We start from the raw sequence: 17,533 nt of genomic DNA, 5'->3' as shown, positions 1-17,533 counted from the left end.
TTTTCTTTGCAGGTCCTTTGACACCAAGGTGGAGGTTGTTAGACATTATGTTGTCAAACGACCTCCCGGGCGATGATGAGAACCAATTTTATCAGTCGACATAAATGACTGAACGATAATTCAACATCGAATAATGGATGAACCGACCAAACGTTGCCTTACCTATTGGACGGCTAATATTCTTTGTGGCTTGTTGATTTCTCCCATTGGAAGTTAACCCTAGTCGAGCCTACTTACCATATCCCGACTTACCTTATGTTGGCCACTTGACTTACTATATATATTGGTGCCTTTGCCTTTGTTGGAACCGTCCAAAATTGAAGCCGTGAGGAAGAAGAAACTGCCGTGTCCAGCCGTGTCTTATGTCTTCATCTTCTTCGTGATTTCTTCTCCACCCAAATTGCTTGAGTCTTTGTGAACCTTACCTGAGTGGTATCCATCCTAAGTGTGTGGATTTAATCAACCAAGCAAGAGAAGAAAGCAACCATAGGAAGAAGAGTAGCCGGCGGTATGGGTTCTTCCAGTTTGATGTTGAAACTCGGTTTTAATGGTTAACTGAGCCCGGGAATCAGCGTGAGCAGCAAGAGGAAGGTCCTAACATAAATGTTAAGGAAGTAACATTAGGGGCCCAAGTCCATTTTTTCCCCAAATTAACAAGCTAATTCTGATTTCAATACGACAATCTATCAATATTATCACTAGTAATAATTTAGGCGAGGCACCAACAATAGATAGCCTCTCGAACTAGATGTGAGGTGATTGGTTGCAGGGGCCTGAGGTTAATTTCAGAATTTGGACTTATAAATCATAGCAAGAGGTTAATTTTTTTTCATTTATAAGAGTTTTACAGAATTAAATTTGTTTAAGTCAAAATCAAAATCAAAAATAAAACAAAAAATAAAATATTTATATTATAATGTTCTGAACGATAATTGAAATACAACTAGTCTTGCGATTTTAAAAACAAAAATCAATTAATCTTGAATAGTCGAATTGCTCAACAATAAGGCAAACTCATAAGAATGATGACATAAATTAATACATAATAATTAATTAATCAATGGATAGAACTATATTCATGAAACTCTCATAAGTCGTAAACCAAAGGCAGTTGAATTCATATATACCATCATCAAGTTTTATCGAAAATCACTCAAAGAAAGCCACAATAAAATTTCTTGAACCCATGCCTTCTATATTATGTGATTGGGTTGAAACTATACAAGTTTTGGGGAGATGTTGGCATATTTTACATTGAAAGGTCGATCTAATATTTCGTCAATATCAAAGAAAAATAGCACTCAAAATGTGTGCAGCATGTTCAAAAAGCAGGTGGAAATTTTTACCCAAAGAAATGGGTAAAGAGTGCACTCAAGTTGACAATAATATTGATGCACATCCTCACTTTTGTTACACAATGAAATGAGCATTCTTAATAAAAAACATGTAGTATCCCAAAACCACCACAATCACACTCAGCACCAAAACAGGGACCAAATAACAGAGCAATGCAAATCCGACAAAGCAAAGCAAATAATCCCACAACAAATTTATTATTGAAAATACTTCTGTGAACAACAAAACCATATATAAATTCCCAAACTCTCAACCCTCAGTGGTTCTCTATTTCTTACATAATATAATTATAAAATATAGAGTTTTCCAAATGCGCAAAAAATAAAAAATGTAAAGAGCACAGGCACACAATGCAAAACCAATAGAAATCCATGAAAAAGCTTTATTTCATAAAAATAGATTAATTTAAAAATTATGGCATTTATAAAAGTCATCAGAAACTAATAAAAATCTAGATATACTTACAAACAAATAATTTTTGCTGCAAATCATATATAAAACAGAATGGGCAAATTAACCAAAAAAAAAATAATTAAAAAATCAAGTAATTTAACTTCAAATGTATACAATATTGTTATCGGATTCATGGTATCATTGTTGAAGAAGCCTTATTGTATGGAACAAGAGTGAATGAGTATAAACGTGTTGGATTTTAAAGAAGTTAATAATTTAGGAGGAGGCCTAAGTTTTGATTTAGTGGGACAATTATTGGAGGTTTTGAATGTAATTAGTGGGATTTAAAAATAAAAAAGAAAAAAAAATCATTTTTGGGCCTCCTAAAGAGCCGGGCCTAATGCGATGGCCCCTTGGGCCTCTCCTCAAGTCCGGCTCTAGGCCTTCTTAAGAGTAATACTTCTTACTCAATAAAACATTCTTAATATTTACAAAAAGAACAAAAGTCTCTTCTTAATTCATATCATACTCTTGCAAGAACCTTTTAGCAACTAATCATGCTTATTATTTATCAACTGAGCCATCATCTTATAGATCCAATAACAAGTTTATCAGGTTATAACAGTACCAAATCCCGAGCATCTATATTATGCAAAGCAAAAAGTTTCCCAACCATAGCATCCTACCAAAAAGATCAAGGACTACCCTTTTTATATAAAGAGGGCTTAGAAAGTTTGTAAATGGGGGTTAAGAAACAGCTAAAGGAACCTCAATAATAAGAATAACTAGAATTTGGTACCGTGTAGACTTAAGAGAAGACTGAGAATATCGAGGAGAATGAGGATCTACAATTATAGGAGGTACTTGGGAGGTCGTAAAAGGAGACGGAACATGAGAGACATCATGCATTTGTACTAGTAGAACGTGTAGTATTGATAATACATGGGGTTTGGAAAGGTGCGCTGTCTGTATCATTATAGAATGGATCAATGTAAATAAGTTCAAAGTTAGTCATATTATGATAACTATTAGGAATAGAAAAGAATGAAATATGTTCAAGAAATACAACATAAAAAGAGATATACAATTTTTTAATGCCAAGATCCAAGCAACTGTAACCTTTTTGGCCCTCACCATAACCTAAAAATACATAAATAGTGTATCAAAAGTCAACTTATTATGTTCTACTTTAGGAAGAAGAACAAAACAAACTAAAGACTTTCATGAAAGAATAATCAGGGGATACCGTACAATTTTTTGAAATGTGAAAACCTTCTGTGTGAGACAATGAGATTTTATTGATTATGTCACCGGTATATTACTCTTTTATTTTAGTTGACTATATTTTGCTCATACTTTTCCTAACTCGAGGTGAATCTTACTTCATCTTGATACATTGCATATTTAAACCCATAAAGCTTTCTAGTGTGAGAATTGCGACTTGCCTACAATACCGAGGAATTATTTGAGAAAGCCTTTTAGAAAAGTTAAAATAGATTTTGATAAAAATTGATGTAATGTATAGTTAAAAAGTTGATAAAAATTGTGAAGAAAGGACCATAAACAAAAGCATATTGACCGGCATAGTACTCAATGACGGCATCTTGCTGCCTGCTGTCGATGTTCCATGACCGCAAGTTTAAGGCACGTAGTCGAGGCTAGGCCCCAAAGACCATTACGAGTTACTCCACTCAAGTAAAGGGGAAAAGGAGGAGTCTTAATTGGCCTCACCATGCTCCACCAACACATTAATGTTTCTTTGTAGGCTTGTGTGGATGCAGAATGATTATAATCTTTAGTGCAAATTGAGTGGCTTTCACAGTACATTACCTTGTTGATTTAGACAAAAAATTAAAATTACTTCGATTTTAATAAATTCAAGCAGACAATGGAGCTACTAGCAGCGTGTTGATTGTTGAGGTTAAGATTATACAAAATTATCATAGCTCAACGGAGAGAGAAGACCTAGTTATTATTATTATTATTATTATTATTATTATTTTTTAAGAGCTTTTTATATTTATATATAGACCTATTTGGGGACGTTCTCATACAGATTGCAGTGTGGACGCTTTATATTTGGTTATACAGTTACGGTGTTGCAAGTTTTGCTTAAGCGAAGCATCTCTGGTTTTTCTTAATGCTTATTTGATTCTCAGTGCAGTCTTGACTTTTTTTTTTCTGTCGATTATATTTGTTATCTTCCTTTTTCTCCCTATTTTTTATTCTTTCTCCTTCATTTTCTATGAAAAAGATTAAATTGTAATTAAAAAATTCTTATAACATTTTATTTATTTTTTCTCATCCATTTTTTTTGTGTATATATATAATTATGTTTTAAATATATTGATTGGTTGTTTACTTCTTGAATGTCTAACACAATGACAATACTGAATATTATATATTTATTTTTATCAAAGACTAGGCTTGACCTGAATATGGTACGAGTTGGGTTGATTTTGAGATCAACTCGAAATTGAAACCAACTTGGCCGGTTTGGGTAAAGGGAAAATTAGCTCAAACCCTAGATATAAACTATACAATTCAAAATTAAGTTAATGTAGTTTTAATTTCACAAATCAGGTGAGAATTAATATTATGATTATGATTAATATATTAATAATTATCTTATTAAACAATACCATTATCATTCTAAATCAAATCAAATAACATCTTTTTAAACAATACCATTATCATAATCGACTACTAATCACTCTCTCTACAGTCCTTTTCTTCCTCAGTTTCTTTCTCTATCTACATTTTCTATCTTTCTCAAATTCTACATTGATGATTTTTGTAATCCAGCCATAAATTTGATGTTTGTGAAGGTGAAGGTGGTGACCGATTCAAATTGAAGAAGGTGAAATCAGAATCGACAGATGTATTCTGTTTGTGATTGTTGGAAGAGGGGAGACTGAAGATCTAATGGAGGGTGGTGGTGCTGGTGGCTGTGTGGTGGTATGGTTGGTATTGTTGGTGGTTGTGGCTTGGTGGAGGTGAAGATATTGGATTTATTGAGCTTGTATCATTTCCCGTGGCTAGTTTCTTCGTCATTTAGAGACTGTCTTTAATGGAATAATTTTAGCACTAGATATTGTGTCCTGTGTCATAAAAGCCTTTGTGACCTGTCAGCTTTGCTTTGTAACATGGTGTCCATATTTTCTTGACTTTTGATCAGGTTAGAGAGTGTTTAGGTGTTGCTCACTTCGACATTGTGGTGGCTTCATTAATGAGGATTTTGTAGTGCCTATACGACATTAGAATCTACCTATTCGTTTCATACGCAAATGCACTACAATGTGAGATATAGAGTATGGGTATGTCGTGTATCATGTAAACGGGCGGGATTTTGTGACTTGATTTTGGCAATATATTACCTCTTATTTTGAAATGTAACCTGGTTTATATATTATGTGACTTCATCCTTAAAAATGTTGATTTTGACCAATATACAAGTGTTAAATAGGCCACCGTCATCGATTTTATATCCGTCAAGTGTATGAATTATAACAAGTAATAAAGTTGACCTATGAGTCCGAATATCATTCCTACTGGGACTACCATCCAATCGGCGGTTAAATTATTCCTAACTTCGATTTGATTTAAAACAAATAGAAATAGTTATCTTTCATTTTGTGATTTTTTTTATTTTAAATCGTTAGAAATCAAAAGCAGCCATCATTTTTTATTGGCCCTCTCACAGGTGGGACCCACAGTCCACTTCAACGGCTCTTTTTTATTTTTTGGGTTCAAAATCCATTGAAGAAGTAGAAATAGACAGGCTGTAAATCAACAAAATATGACTTTTAAATGATGGTTTAAGTATTAGGATTCATGATTTCACCATAGCTATCCCCTTATTTTTAATCATCAAATTTTATACAATTTTTTATGTTTACCTAATCGAATTCTTTTAACATATTCAATTTATCTTTCCTTAGTTCAAATTGATTTTATTTAACTAAATAAATTCCACATCTCTATGTGAATTAGGATACACTTTAATCAAACGCATTCAATTTTTAAGAATCCATGTAACGATCACATTAACCAGAAAAAGTTGTCTTGACCCTTTTATAATACTTTCCAATTTACTACGTGGTCTAAACAAATAATCCGCATATCTACATAATTCTTACTCACAAAATCAATGAATTAGTGGCCAATTAATTCGAGCATTAAGATTGGAAGTACAAATAATTCTCTAAATCAATTTGAAATTTAAAACTTTTTAATCAAAATTAAGGTTCAAAACTAGGTTACAATAATTCATCATAACTACATACTTAATTGCACGTTATGTGAGAATAATGAAACAAAAAGGAATTAAAGTATATCATCGGGTATAAAGGAAACAAGGGGAAAAAGATAAAGATCTTACACCAAGATTTCACATTCTTTTTGTAAAATCTTGAAACCTTAGCTTCTTGAATGATTTCTTGATTTTTCCCTCATTTTGACATAAATAATATATGTACAACGAATCCCCCAAACCTTGGCTTGAATGTGAGTGTATATTGACACTTCACAAGTCCCCTTTAATTGTTGAACTAATGTATGTATTTATAGAACAAGATTTAGGCAAAATCCTTGTTCAACTTGATATCCACAAAATAGTTCAAATTGGCTTCTTCCATTGAGTTTAGGAAATAAAAGGAAACAATTTTCGTTTTCAATAGAACTCCTCTTCTCATGTGACTTTAGTCATTCATCTTTCAATATTTGCAATTAATCCCTCTTCATTCTAAAATCATAATAGTTGACACGGGATAAGTTTCAAAAGTTTACAATTTAATCCTCAAACTTTTCAATTGTCAGATTTAACTCCTAAAATATATAAACTTCTACTTAATGCTCCATTAATATTTCCAATTGATATGTTACAATCCATTAATCTTCAATTACTTCAAATCAACTCCAATTAAGCTCCAAATAGCCTATTTTCATATAAATTATATCCAATTGAAATCTTTTTACAATTAATATAATTTACTCAAATTAAGTAGATATTTACTCAATTTAGAATAGAATTCCGAATAAGAATATAAAATGCATTTATCATCCAAAACTTAAGTGTTATTTTGTAGAAAATGTCATAGTAAAAAAAAAAAAAAAAGGGTTATCGTCATTCAATTTTATGTTATCTAGGTCACATTCTTTCTATAGTGGAAATAGTCACACTTAATGATAGATCACGGCCATATTATTAAAATCTTGGGGGTAAGAACGTGTCTAACTCTCTAATTTGTGCAAGATTGAGAATAGTTGATCAAAGAAAGCAAATGGTTACCTTAAAAATTTACAACAAGCTCCATATAATAGCCAAGTGTCTAAAGCTCTCTGTCATTTGATGTTACCAAAGCAAGGCTTGAAATTGTATTGTTGATGTTCAAACATAGCCAAATCGAGGATAGAGAGTAAAAAGAAAGACCGATGATTGATTTATTGAGAATTGAATATTTAAAATGGTTTTTAATTTCAGATTTAGTTGGTAGATATCTGTGTAGACGAATATTGATTATGTACGAGTAGATGAATATTTTTACCTTTCTAATACTACAGATGATGCTTGTTTTGTAAATATAGATGATCTTTTTTTTTATTGCTATTTAATTGATGTTAATATTTGGTAAGATAAAATTTGTGATAATATGTCACAATTAGACAACAGGTCACATTCAACAAATTGATGGTCACAACCAATCACAATTAGCACAGATTTGATCATAGAAAATCATAAATAACATATAAATGGTCACAAACTTTAAATGTAAACAAGTTTTATCACAATCATTCACTCATAAGAGATGTCTAATTACACATGTTACAATTAATATAGACTTTGTCACATAGGCATTTAACATATATGGTCATAGAGCAAAAAGGATTTGTTACGAACATTCACCATCAATAGATATATCTAGTTACATATGTTACGTTAACATAGATTTGGTCACATATATTTACGGTTAAGAGAGACATAGTCATAGACAATTACAATAAAGACATACTAGATCACAATCTGTCACATTTAACATAGACTTGGCACAAATAGCTCACTACTTACATATAAATGGTCACAAACTTTTAAATATAAACACTTTTTGTCACAAACATTCACTGTTAACAAATGTTTGATGATACGTGGTACGATTAGCGCATATCTCGTCACATTCAATCATAGTTTAGACAGACGTGACCAAAGGTAGTCACAATGAAGACATACTTGGTTTATATATAACATTGGTTTAGTCACAAACAATAACAACTCACATAGACATGGTCACAAATAATAACATTTACACAAATCTGATCACAAACAGTCACCGTGTAAATGGAACTTGATCACATACAACACAAACACAATGTCAATAGGTCACAATAATGTTGAGATTTTATGAAATATAGAAGCATGTTTAGAAATTATGAATTTCTATGTGACCAGATGAATTCAACATTTCAGATCAACAATAAATCTCATTTGAATAATTTTTCAATTCAACCTATCTTACAATGCATAGTTTGTAAATAAAACAAAAGAAGAATGACTTTATGATCGCTTTACAGTGATATATAGAGATCTTCAATCACCAAAATTTTTGACTTCAATGTTCTAGCAATTCTCATTGAATTGAAAATGGATTTAAAGAAAAATATTTCTATTATTTGAAATTACCGAATTATTTGCGCCGAAAATATTTCCAATCATTTGATTATTTGTACCCGAAAAGATGATAAGTTTCTTTGAATGTGAGAGAAGATAAAACATTAAGATTTCGATTGGAAGGTGAGATAAGATTTCGATTGGAAGGTGAGATAAGATCCGTGTAGGTGAGAGAAAATTGGAAAGAAAGGAATATATTCCAAATTATCCTTCAATAATCTTTAATCTAAGTAAAAATAAATTCCTAATATAAATTTATACATATTATTTTATAGAAAATAAAAATTGATTTATAACATGATTTTTGAAAAAATTCTACAAATTTAATATTCCTGAAATTCTATTCTTAATGTATAATAGTTATGATTTTTCCCTTGAGTAAATTTTAACCCAACTCGATCCAATTCAGTTGTTGAAATCGAACCAAATCAAATCAGTTTGGGTCGATTGATTTGGTTTGGTTAGTTTGAACATTTGTCTAAGTTAAAAAACTTTGCAATCGATGCTTATTTTATATTAAGCACCGGTTATGTGCCACATTAATTTATTGATGAATATCAAATTTAATTCCAATCTTGGAACTTGCAAAATTTGTTGTCCACCAATTAATTAATGTTTTTGTTTGCACAATTTTACAATTTAAATTTGGAGTTTACAATAAACAATTCTTCTCTTTGCTTTTCTTTTATTTAGAAATTTAGAGTTTTCGTAGAAAAAGTGTAGATGGTAAACAAAGTATTTGAGAAATAATTATATTTATGTTTTTATTATTTTATTTTTAAGTTTAAAAGTATAAATTTTAAAATATGAAAAAACTTTAAAAAAAAAATGTATTAGAGAGTTGGATCGATTAATTGACGGGTTGGTTGCTTAAACCACAACTAATCTAACCTGACTTTTTAATGGTTAAAATTAATCGATCCAAACCGATATTTTGGTTCAAACTAAGCCGATTTGGTTTAGTTTAGTCAGTTTTTCGATTTTTTTGCCTACCTTGATGAAAGACTACTGAAAATTTCAATATATAATTTTTTATTCTATTTTGATTATTAGTTTATCTAATTTAAGTGACTAAATTTTTTTATTCTTTTGATAAAAACTGTTATAGGGGGAGGAGGATCAAACACCCACATGCTATTTGTGATTTTTTATTTTTAATGTTTTTATTTGCTATCGCACTAGATCAAGTGAATTCTATCTTAAACGAAACTCTTCAAAAGTTAAATTATTATTTCTATAAAAGTTTAAAAGTTTTAAAATGAAAGTTTACAAAAGTCTATGAAAGATTTTCATTAATTTTATATAGCCCATGTAAATTAAAATTCAGATTTTAATATAAGTCAAAGTCAATAGTTAATTTTAACGACACATTTTATAGACCCACATCTTTTCAACCACACATTTAATCAAATTTTATTAAAATCTTATTCTAATCCACACCAAACAGGGATCATAAATCTATTAGAGTTTACGAATTCAACAAAAAACTACCACCTAAAAAAGTCTGAACCTTGCTACATTTAAACTTTGGCGTACATTTGGGTTTACAATTTGTCACGTGGCATTATTCAATTGAAAATTTTAAATTTCAAATAGTGTTTTCATCCAATTGACACTTGATAACAATACAAGTATCAATCAAATTTAGGGCATGTTTGATTGGTTCGGATTCTGTGTAAAATGGAATTTGAATTCCACCTTCTTCCAATTTTGTGTGTTTGATATGATTTATTTTCCATGGAATTCGATTTTCTTGGTTGTCTTGAAAATTGGCATTTTCTTGGTTTTCAAGGAAAACCAATTCCCAACTACTGTTTACGTTTTTTTTTTAATTTATATTTTAGCAATGGAAACAAATTTTAAGAATTATTTTAAAAAAATATTTCTCTTTAATTGACAATTTTTATGTAAAATAAAATCAAATGAACACCAAAAGATAAATGATTTTTTCTTGATTTTTTTTTTTGGCAATGAAAATCCTCATTACCAGTAAATTTGATCTCTTTAATTGATAGCTTTCATATAAAACAAAATCAAACGAATCCCAAAAAACACTTTTATTTCAACATTTTACATGTGGAAAATTATACCAACCAAACACAAAAATTGAAAAATTCCAATAAAATAATTTCTAAGCAATTCAATTTCCTAAAATTCGTTTTATTTCCACCCAAATTTCATCTTTGTAATCAAACAGACCCTTAGTGTACAAATGGCAAAATCCAAAAAGTTTATAAAAGACTTCTAAAATTTCAATCGAATACACCCCCTTATGCTCCAAATGGCTGTAGTTACTGTAGGAATTGGTTCAAATAATTAACCAAAAATTGAAAAATGAAAAGGTGTGTAAAAGTGAAAAATGAAAAGGTGTGACTACATGTCAATTTCCACTAAATATTCGGACTTGATCCGATGGTCAAATTATAAAAGTAAATAGACCAACTTATTCTATTCGTCGAGTAGATCGTCATGGTATATTTGAAATCTCGAAACCAATTCCGGATGAATGATAAATTGCGGACCAAAGTTGGACGAAATGAAGTGTTGCAACTTTTTGAAATGATGCATGTTTTGGCCAAGTGTTGCAAATTTTTGAAAAGATGCATGTTTTGGCCCACACTACTTCATTTGCACCCTTTCTACATCAATAAATAGAACCCTATGGGCATGATTTTGAGTACACCAATTGCATTGAGCATTCATTCTCCTCTTGCAATTCTCTCCTTTCTAATTTCATAGCATTTTCATGCATTTCCTTGGTAAAGAAGGAATTCCGTTTGAATTCGCTGGTCGAAGTCATTTGAAGTGCTCTTATGGCTTGACGTGGTCGATGTATCTGGGAGATGATTGTTAAAAAATCGTTAGCACCGATGCAGGGCAAATTCATTTTAAGGACCAAATGTCAAACACTTGCATTGACCAAAAATTCATCATTTGCATCTTTCTTCATTTATTTTCTGATTTCTCTTAATTATGATTTGATTTCAGAAATGATTAACATTGTTTACATGTTTATGTTGCAAGGTTTGATCAAAAGAATAATTTGCTTTCGTTCAAGAATCGAAAGGGATGAGTTCATATCTATGCATTCAGATTCGATAACTTTTATGTTTTGCTTCTCAAATCCTATTTCTGTAAGTCGAAATTACGTTTCGATTTCACGCAAATAACTCTTATGCTTTTGTGAATATAATATGCACGTAATCGGTGTAAATTTCCCCAACAGTTACTGTATGGACTAATTGTTATGATTGATGTTTGATCTCAAGGTCTTTCAATTTGAACTGTGCATTGAGTGCCTGGATCATATTTGCCTGGTGACTTTCGAAGATGTTGTGTACGCGTTTCAGCCGCTCTATTCTGTTTTTCATCACTGGAAATATTAATTTTCGTAAGGGTGGTACTTTTTCTATGTACAGTTAAAACTTTACTGAGTATCTTCAACTGCTGACACTGTTTAGAACTAATGGAGGTCTCCTCGTTTATGGTTCGATGTTATCCCAATCTTTTATTTTTGATGCCCGGTAGTCTCTACTAACTGTTTTAATCCAAAAACTTTGTTAGTTTAACTTAAAAAGATGAACTTCCCTTTTTGCGTTTATAAGATCTGCATAAAAATGTCATAAAAATTGTGTACAAACCACCTTAATAACCCAGAAAAGAAATTAAAAGGGCATGATCCTCTATTCAAGCAGATGCTCCAACTGGTTCAGCAGCCTTAAGTCTGGAGGATCCGTATAGTGTTTCTTCAAACCGGATAATCTCATTTTTGGATCCATATGCTACTTGAGTCCTGTCATCAAGATTAGTGACGACCCGGTCAAGTACGGATTGTTTGCCATCACTGCTATAGCCACCGGCTTTTTCGATCAAGAATCCCAATGGGGCCACTTCGAAGAGTAATCTCAGCTTGGCTTTGGCTGTTGGGGATGTTACATTTGTGAAAATTCCTTTCTCTTTCACGATAATCTGCCAACGATATATAAGGATTTTTTAAGGCACGGTTTTATGTGGCACATAATTTTGATATCGATATCTTCTTTATAGAGAAAACATGTTAATGTGACTCTCACATTCGATATGAACGTTTGTATTGCATTTTTATTGGTTTCTTTAAATAGGATTAGGACTTAATCCGTAACATGTCATGGAGCCTGATTAATCACTCGATCACATTCATACAAGATTTTATCGAAGGTCGTGTAGGGGAAAGATGTAAAGACCTGGTTAACATCGGGAACCATTCCTCCGGTGTATCGCAAGGTGTATTTCGCACGAACATAGTAATCAATCAGCTGTCAATGAAAAAACATCAGCATGTCAAAATTTAAAGTTGTATTAAGACTAAATCCACACAAGGAAATGAGTCGTGAAGAAGGAAATTTGAGCTTGATGCAAATAAATTCTGTTAAATAATTCTTCTCACTACCTCTTCTAAGAAAAAATTATTCCATCAAGAGAAGGAATCGAGTTTGTGCATACTTTAAATGAACATTTGAAAGCATAATTCAAGACCTTAATAGTAAAAACCATTACTATACAACCTTGGCATATTCAGGATTGTCAAAGGTGGCCCTCAAATTGCCAGGGGAAAACATTTTTCCTTCACCAATTGTTGTTGTATCTTTCACATGTTGCCACTTTCCTGCCAGACAAGTATACCAATGAAAAAGATGTATGGAACCATAGCTGTCGATATTCAGGACAGTAAATAAAGACTTACTGTCAAAAAAAGTAAAATTTGACTAAAAATCCAGAAACAGTAACTTATTTTTAAAATAAATTGTTCTCCTAAAAATCCAGAAACAGCTAACTTATTTTTTAAAATAACCATCAAATATGTTAGAAATTGTTCTCCTGTCCACAGTGGGTAGAATAAAATGGCCCACTTGCTGATGTGATAGAAGGACTTTACTTACGGTTCTTTCCAAATGTGAGAACCTGAAGTATGGTTTTCTTCAAAGTGGGCAAGATAAAACTTTCCACTGTGAGCATGAGAACAGGACTGCAAATATGTTAGGCATAAAAAGTTACTCTTAGCAGAACATTTCCAATGTTCAAACCTTCATCGAGGAGGAGGAATTCGTGAGTTCCAGGGATGTCCTTAAGAGCAAGAACATATGTAGTACGAGGTCCAAAAATCCCCATGGCTGCTGCAACTTGATCTCTTCCTGTAATCCCTATAAGCTTGTCTCCAGGCCACACTCCAAAGATGGTTCCCACAGTGAAGTTTGTGTCAACAATGCTGGAACCATCAAGTGGATCAAATGCAACACTAAATCCACCTGTTCAAAATTTTTCGACAGAAAAAGTTTAGTAAGCATCTTTTAAATTATCTGCAGATAAGTTCAAGTTTGAAATGAACATATGTAGACCTTCGGCTGGTCCTCCCATGTCTTGGAGCTCAGGCACTTCTTCTGAGCAAGCATATTTGCAGAAGTGAGAGTATTGCAAAGCCTAGGAATCAAGAAATCAGAAGCTTGAATTTTGTAAGGATCTTATAACCTCAATCAGACTTGCTAGTAACAAAGAAAACGTAAGTTGCCTTGACAAAAATTCATGGAATCAGACCTTAAGAAGCCATTCTGGTTCGCATTAGTTATAAGTACAAAAATATAGATTTCTCTTATTTATATATACTTTCTTCGAAGTTTTACTTGGGAAGGTATTAGACCGGTATTGCTTCATTGATAGTGAAATGAATTCTCTGATGGTCATATGACCCATGTTTTATCGTTTATTCTCATTTTCAAAATAATCAATGAGCCGTTCAAATTTTGTTTTCATAACGAAAAATCAATACCTTGATATGAAGTTAGGGTATATTTGATACATTTCTGGACACTATAATAAACAAGACTTTAGCTTCTTTTTCTTCTTCAATACTGGCTCGTATTGTCGGGTCTAACTTACCAAATATCCATTCCAAAAATGGAAAGTTCGACACAATTGGGATTTTTTTGGAAATTGGATGCAATTACTAATTCATGATCTGCCCAAAAAATCTTGCTTTTGAGGTGTAAAGACACGAGAAAAAGCTCTATTAGCATGTCCTACCTCGAATAGAAGCTTATTGGCAAGCATATCAACAGCAAGCTGCTCATCTCCAAAAGAGTTGACACAAGCTGTTCCTCCACAAGAAGCTGTTCTTACTTTGAAGGAAATAGTTCTCAATGCTTCTCCCATGCACATCATCAGCCTAATCAATGCCTTATCGGCTGTTGCCTTTGTAAGAAATTCTTCCTGAAGTCCAACAGACCATAAGAACAATGAAACCTAAGCTCGCATGTTTGATACATTGGATTAAGTGACAACTATTTGTTTTCCTTAACTCTGTCCATTTCAGCATACCAAATATGTTTTTTCACATGAATCCATCAGAACATATCAGATTCAGGTAGTTTTTTCTTCAAATAATTAAACTGCTTATCAATCAATCATCTGAACTAAGCTAGTTATTGAATTAACTCACCAAACTATCACCAATCTCGCACTTGGTCACAAGAGAAGAGTTCTTCGTCTTCGAAACTCTAAACGAAGATTTTGGTGCAATACTCAAGGATTCTCCAAATAGCGAGCCTGTTCTTAGGCTCTGCAATACATTTTGTACTTGTGTCTTCAGTATTTTTCTTCCAAAAATCTTTCATGAACTGAATCATATACTATATTATAGCTATGGAAATATTACAACTCAACACACTGTATCAATCGTTAATCAAGACATGTAATCCCTATCGAGTTTACAGAATAGTATCATAGAAGAATTGCTGTCACTTAATTATGAAAATTATGCAGGTATTATGCTTTAGAAGAAAAAAAACATACCCTGGAAAATGATGGAGTACTTGAACGAGGCGAGGCCATGGCAGTGGAATGTTGAGACGAAACTGTGGGCAAGAGGGTTCCATGGGCACAGGAAGCAATACCAGTCTCCATTTTTTCAAGAAATCCTGAGTTAAAATCTTGCAAGAACTTGGATTTCTGCTAAAAATGTCTATGTTTTTTTAGCTTGAAAATGGGAGAGTAGATAAGCAGTTAACTGGGGAATGCCACCTGGCATATGCTCAATAGATAGAATGATGACACAGTGGCATGGGATCAAATAAATTTCTATCGCTCATTAATTTGTGGCTCAAATATTAATGATACAAAGAGATATGGTATGCTGGCCTGGCTGTTCATTTTTTGTTTGTATTTGCAATTTGATTTTACAATTTTTTACGTACACTGCTTGCATACGAAAATGCATTTATGCATTGAATGTTAGAGTTTTGAAATTGAAAAAAAAAATAAAAAAAATGTTGAATTTTAAGAAAAAATTGTGCTCAAATTAATTTGCTTGAATTTAATATTGAAGATTCCAATTGTTTTGTTAACCACAATACCTACCTATTAACCACCATTTTAAACCTAAAATTCAAGCGTTTCATAAAAAAAACTGGCATTAGCACTACAATTATGCTAGACGTACAATCTTATTTCTACAATCATGGATGGCAATCTTTGTTGACATCATCACATCTATCCATTTTTTGAATTGTTAAAAGCTGTTTTTTAAATCATTGGCCCGAATTTCACCACCTCTGACGTTGTCAACAATATTTGTCAACTAACATTGTACAAATAGTTTAATTCTTAGCATTAGGACTATTTGTAATATTTGGCTTTTCTCATTTTAATCATAAAAATTACCCCAAGCGTCCTTCATTTTAAAACTCCAAAATTATTTTCAATATTTTTCTATTCCATAAATACTGACTTTTTTATTATCCGCATATAGGAATTAAAAATGGTATCGAAACATTTGCCAAAACCTTTACATATCCATTTAAATCCTTCATGTTGAAATCAAAGATAAGATTATGAATGAAAGCTTGTTCCATAGATGCGAGTGTTTTTGAATGGATTATGATCTTCCAATTAATACGTAATTTCTTGAAATTTCTTCTCTATTGAAGGGGAGGCAGAGAGATGAAAGAAAATCACTTACAATTGGAGACTATGACCCCATGATAAATAACTGCATTAAACAGTTAATATTTTGTGTCATTTCAAATTGGCATATCATCAATTTTAAATAGCATTTTCCGGTCTCTATACTTAATTCCCATGACATTTAATACTCAGTAGTCTAAAAATTGACTTTAACAGATCACTTTATTGATTAAACTTTAAAATAGTACCACAAATTTTTAATATATATACATGTTTGGCACTATACGTTGGAATTTTTCCAACAATCTCCCACTGGACCATATATGTAATATTACAAATGTACTCAATTTTATGAGCTAAAAAATCTGTTATTATTATTAAGGGTATTTCCAAACAATCTCATTCATCAATTATATTGACGTAGGATCAAAACGATTTTCGTCACATTTAGTGTGACTAAATCCATCAATGATCATGTACATCCATACAACCAAATGACATAGATCAATCATGGGAGTGTAGCATCAAAATTACATGTTATGTGATCCAAATATGTCTATTTTCAATTGGTACAACCTTACTTCTTAAGTGAGATCAATACTGAACATAGTAACAGAGTGAAATGAGTTGAATACTTCATTTCTATATGGAAAAATATTCGAATACACAAATATGCCCAAAAAACTAAACATAATATAATGAAAATACAAACTCCAACTAAAATATGGTATCCTCAAGAAATACAACACTCATATGAGCAGTGTGCTCATGAAAAACCTTGGGTGACAATCCCTAAGTAAGCGAATCCACAATCATAGAGTTTGTTCTAATGTGCTCTAAGGAAATTTGTCAACTCTGTACTCTTTCCTTCATCACCAAGAACTTAATGTCAATGTGTTTTGACTTAGATGAGCTCCTGTTGTCGTTGGAATACAGAATTGCTGGGTTATTGTCACGATCTAACTTTATCGGTCTTTTTATGCCATTCAGAATGTGTAGCCTGGTGACAAAATTTTGTAGTCATATTCCATGGTTAGATACCTCATAGCATGCTACAAACTCCACTGTTATGGTAGAAGAAGCTATGAGTGTCTGGTTGACACTCTTTTAGAAAATAGTTCCTCCAGCTAACAGATAGATATAGCCTGATATAGATCTCATACTATCTTGGCATCCAGTAAAATC

At 31.9% G+C, this 17,533-nt stretch overlaps 1 protein-coding gene across 2 annotated transcripts; it reads right to left on the bottom strand.

Moving 5' to 3' along the window:
- Window positions 1-11,977: 11,977 nt before the first annotated feature.
- On the bottom strand, window positions 11,978-15,459 carry LOC111397888 (sedoheptulose-1,7-bisphosphatase, chloroplastic-like). Of its 2 annotated transcripts, XM_023024859.1 has the most exons (8): window positions 15,239-15,459; window positions 14,886-15,005; window positions 14,471-14,656; window positions 13,789-13,870; window positions 13,477-13,698; window positions 12,958-13,058; window positions 12,637-12,708; window positions 11,978-12,382 (listed from the first exon to the last, which is right to left on the bottom strand). In XM_023024859.1, exons 1-8 carry the CDS (start codon window positions 15,347-15,349, stop codon window positions 12,101-12,103), a joined length of 1,176 nt encoding a protein of 391 aa, XP_022880627.1. In that variant the 5' UTR covers window positions 15,350-15,459; the 3' UTR covers window positions 11,978-12,100. The 2 variants fall into 2 exon arrangements, with proteins under 2 accessions (XP_022880627.1, XP_022880628.1); XM_023024860.1 differs by lacking the exon at window positions 14,886-15,005 and having other exon boundaries at window positions 15,239-15,457.
- Window positions 15,460-17,533: the final 2,074 nt, after the last annotated feature.

This window comes from Olea europaea, chromosome 1 (genome assembly GCF_002742605.1).
Source record: "Olea europaea var. sylvestris chromosome 1, O_europaea_v1, whole genome shotgun sequence".
NCBI lineage: Eukaryota > Viridiplantae > Streptophyta > Magnoliopsida > Lamiales > Oleaceae > Olea > Olea europaea.
This window is presented reverse-complemented; position numbering and strand designations above follow the sequence as displayed.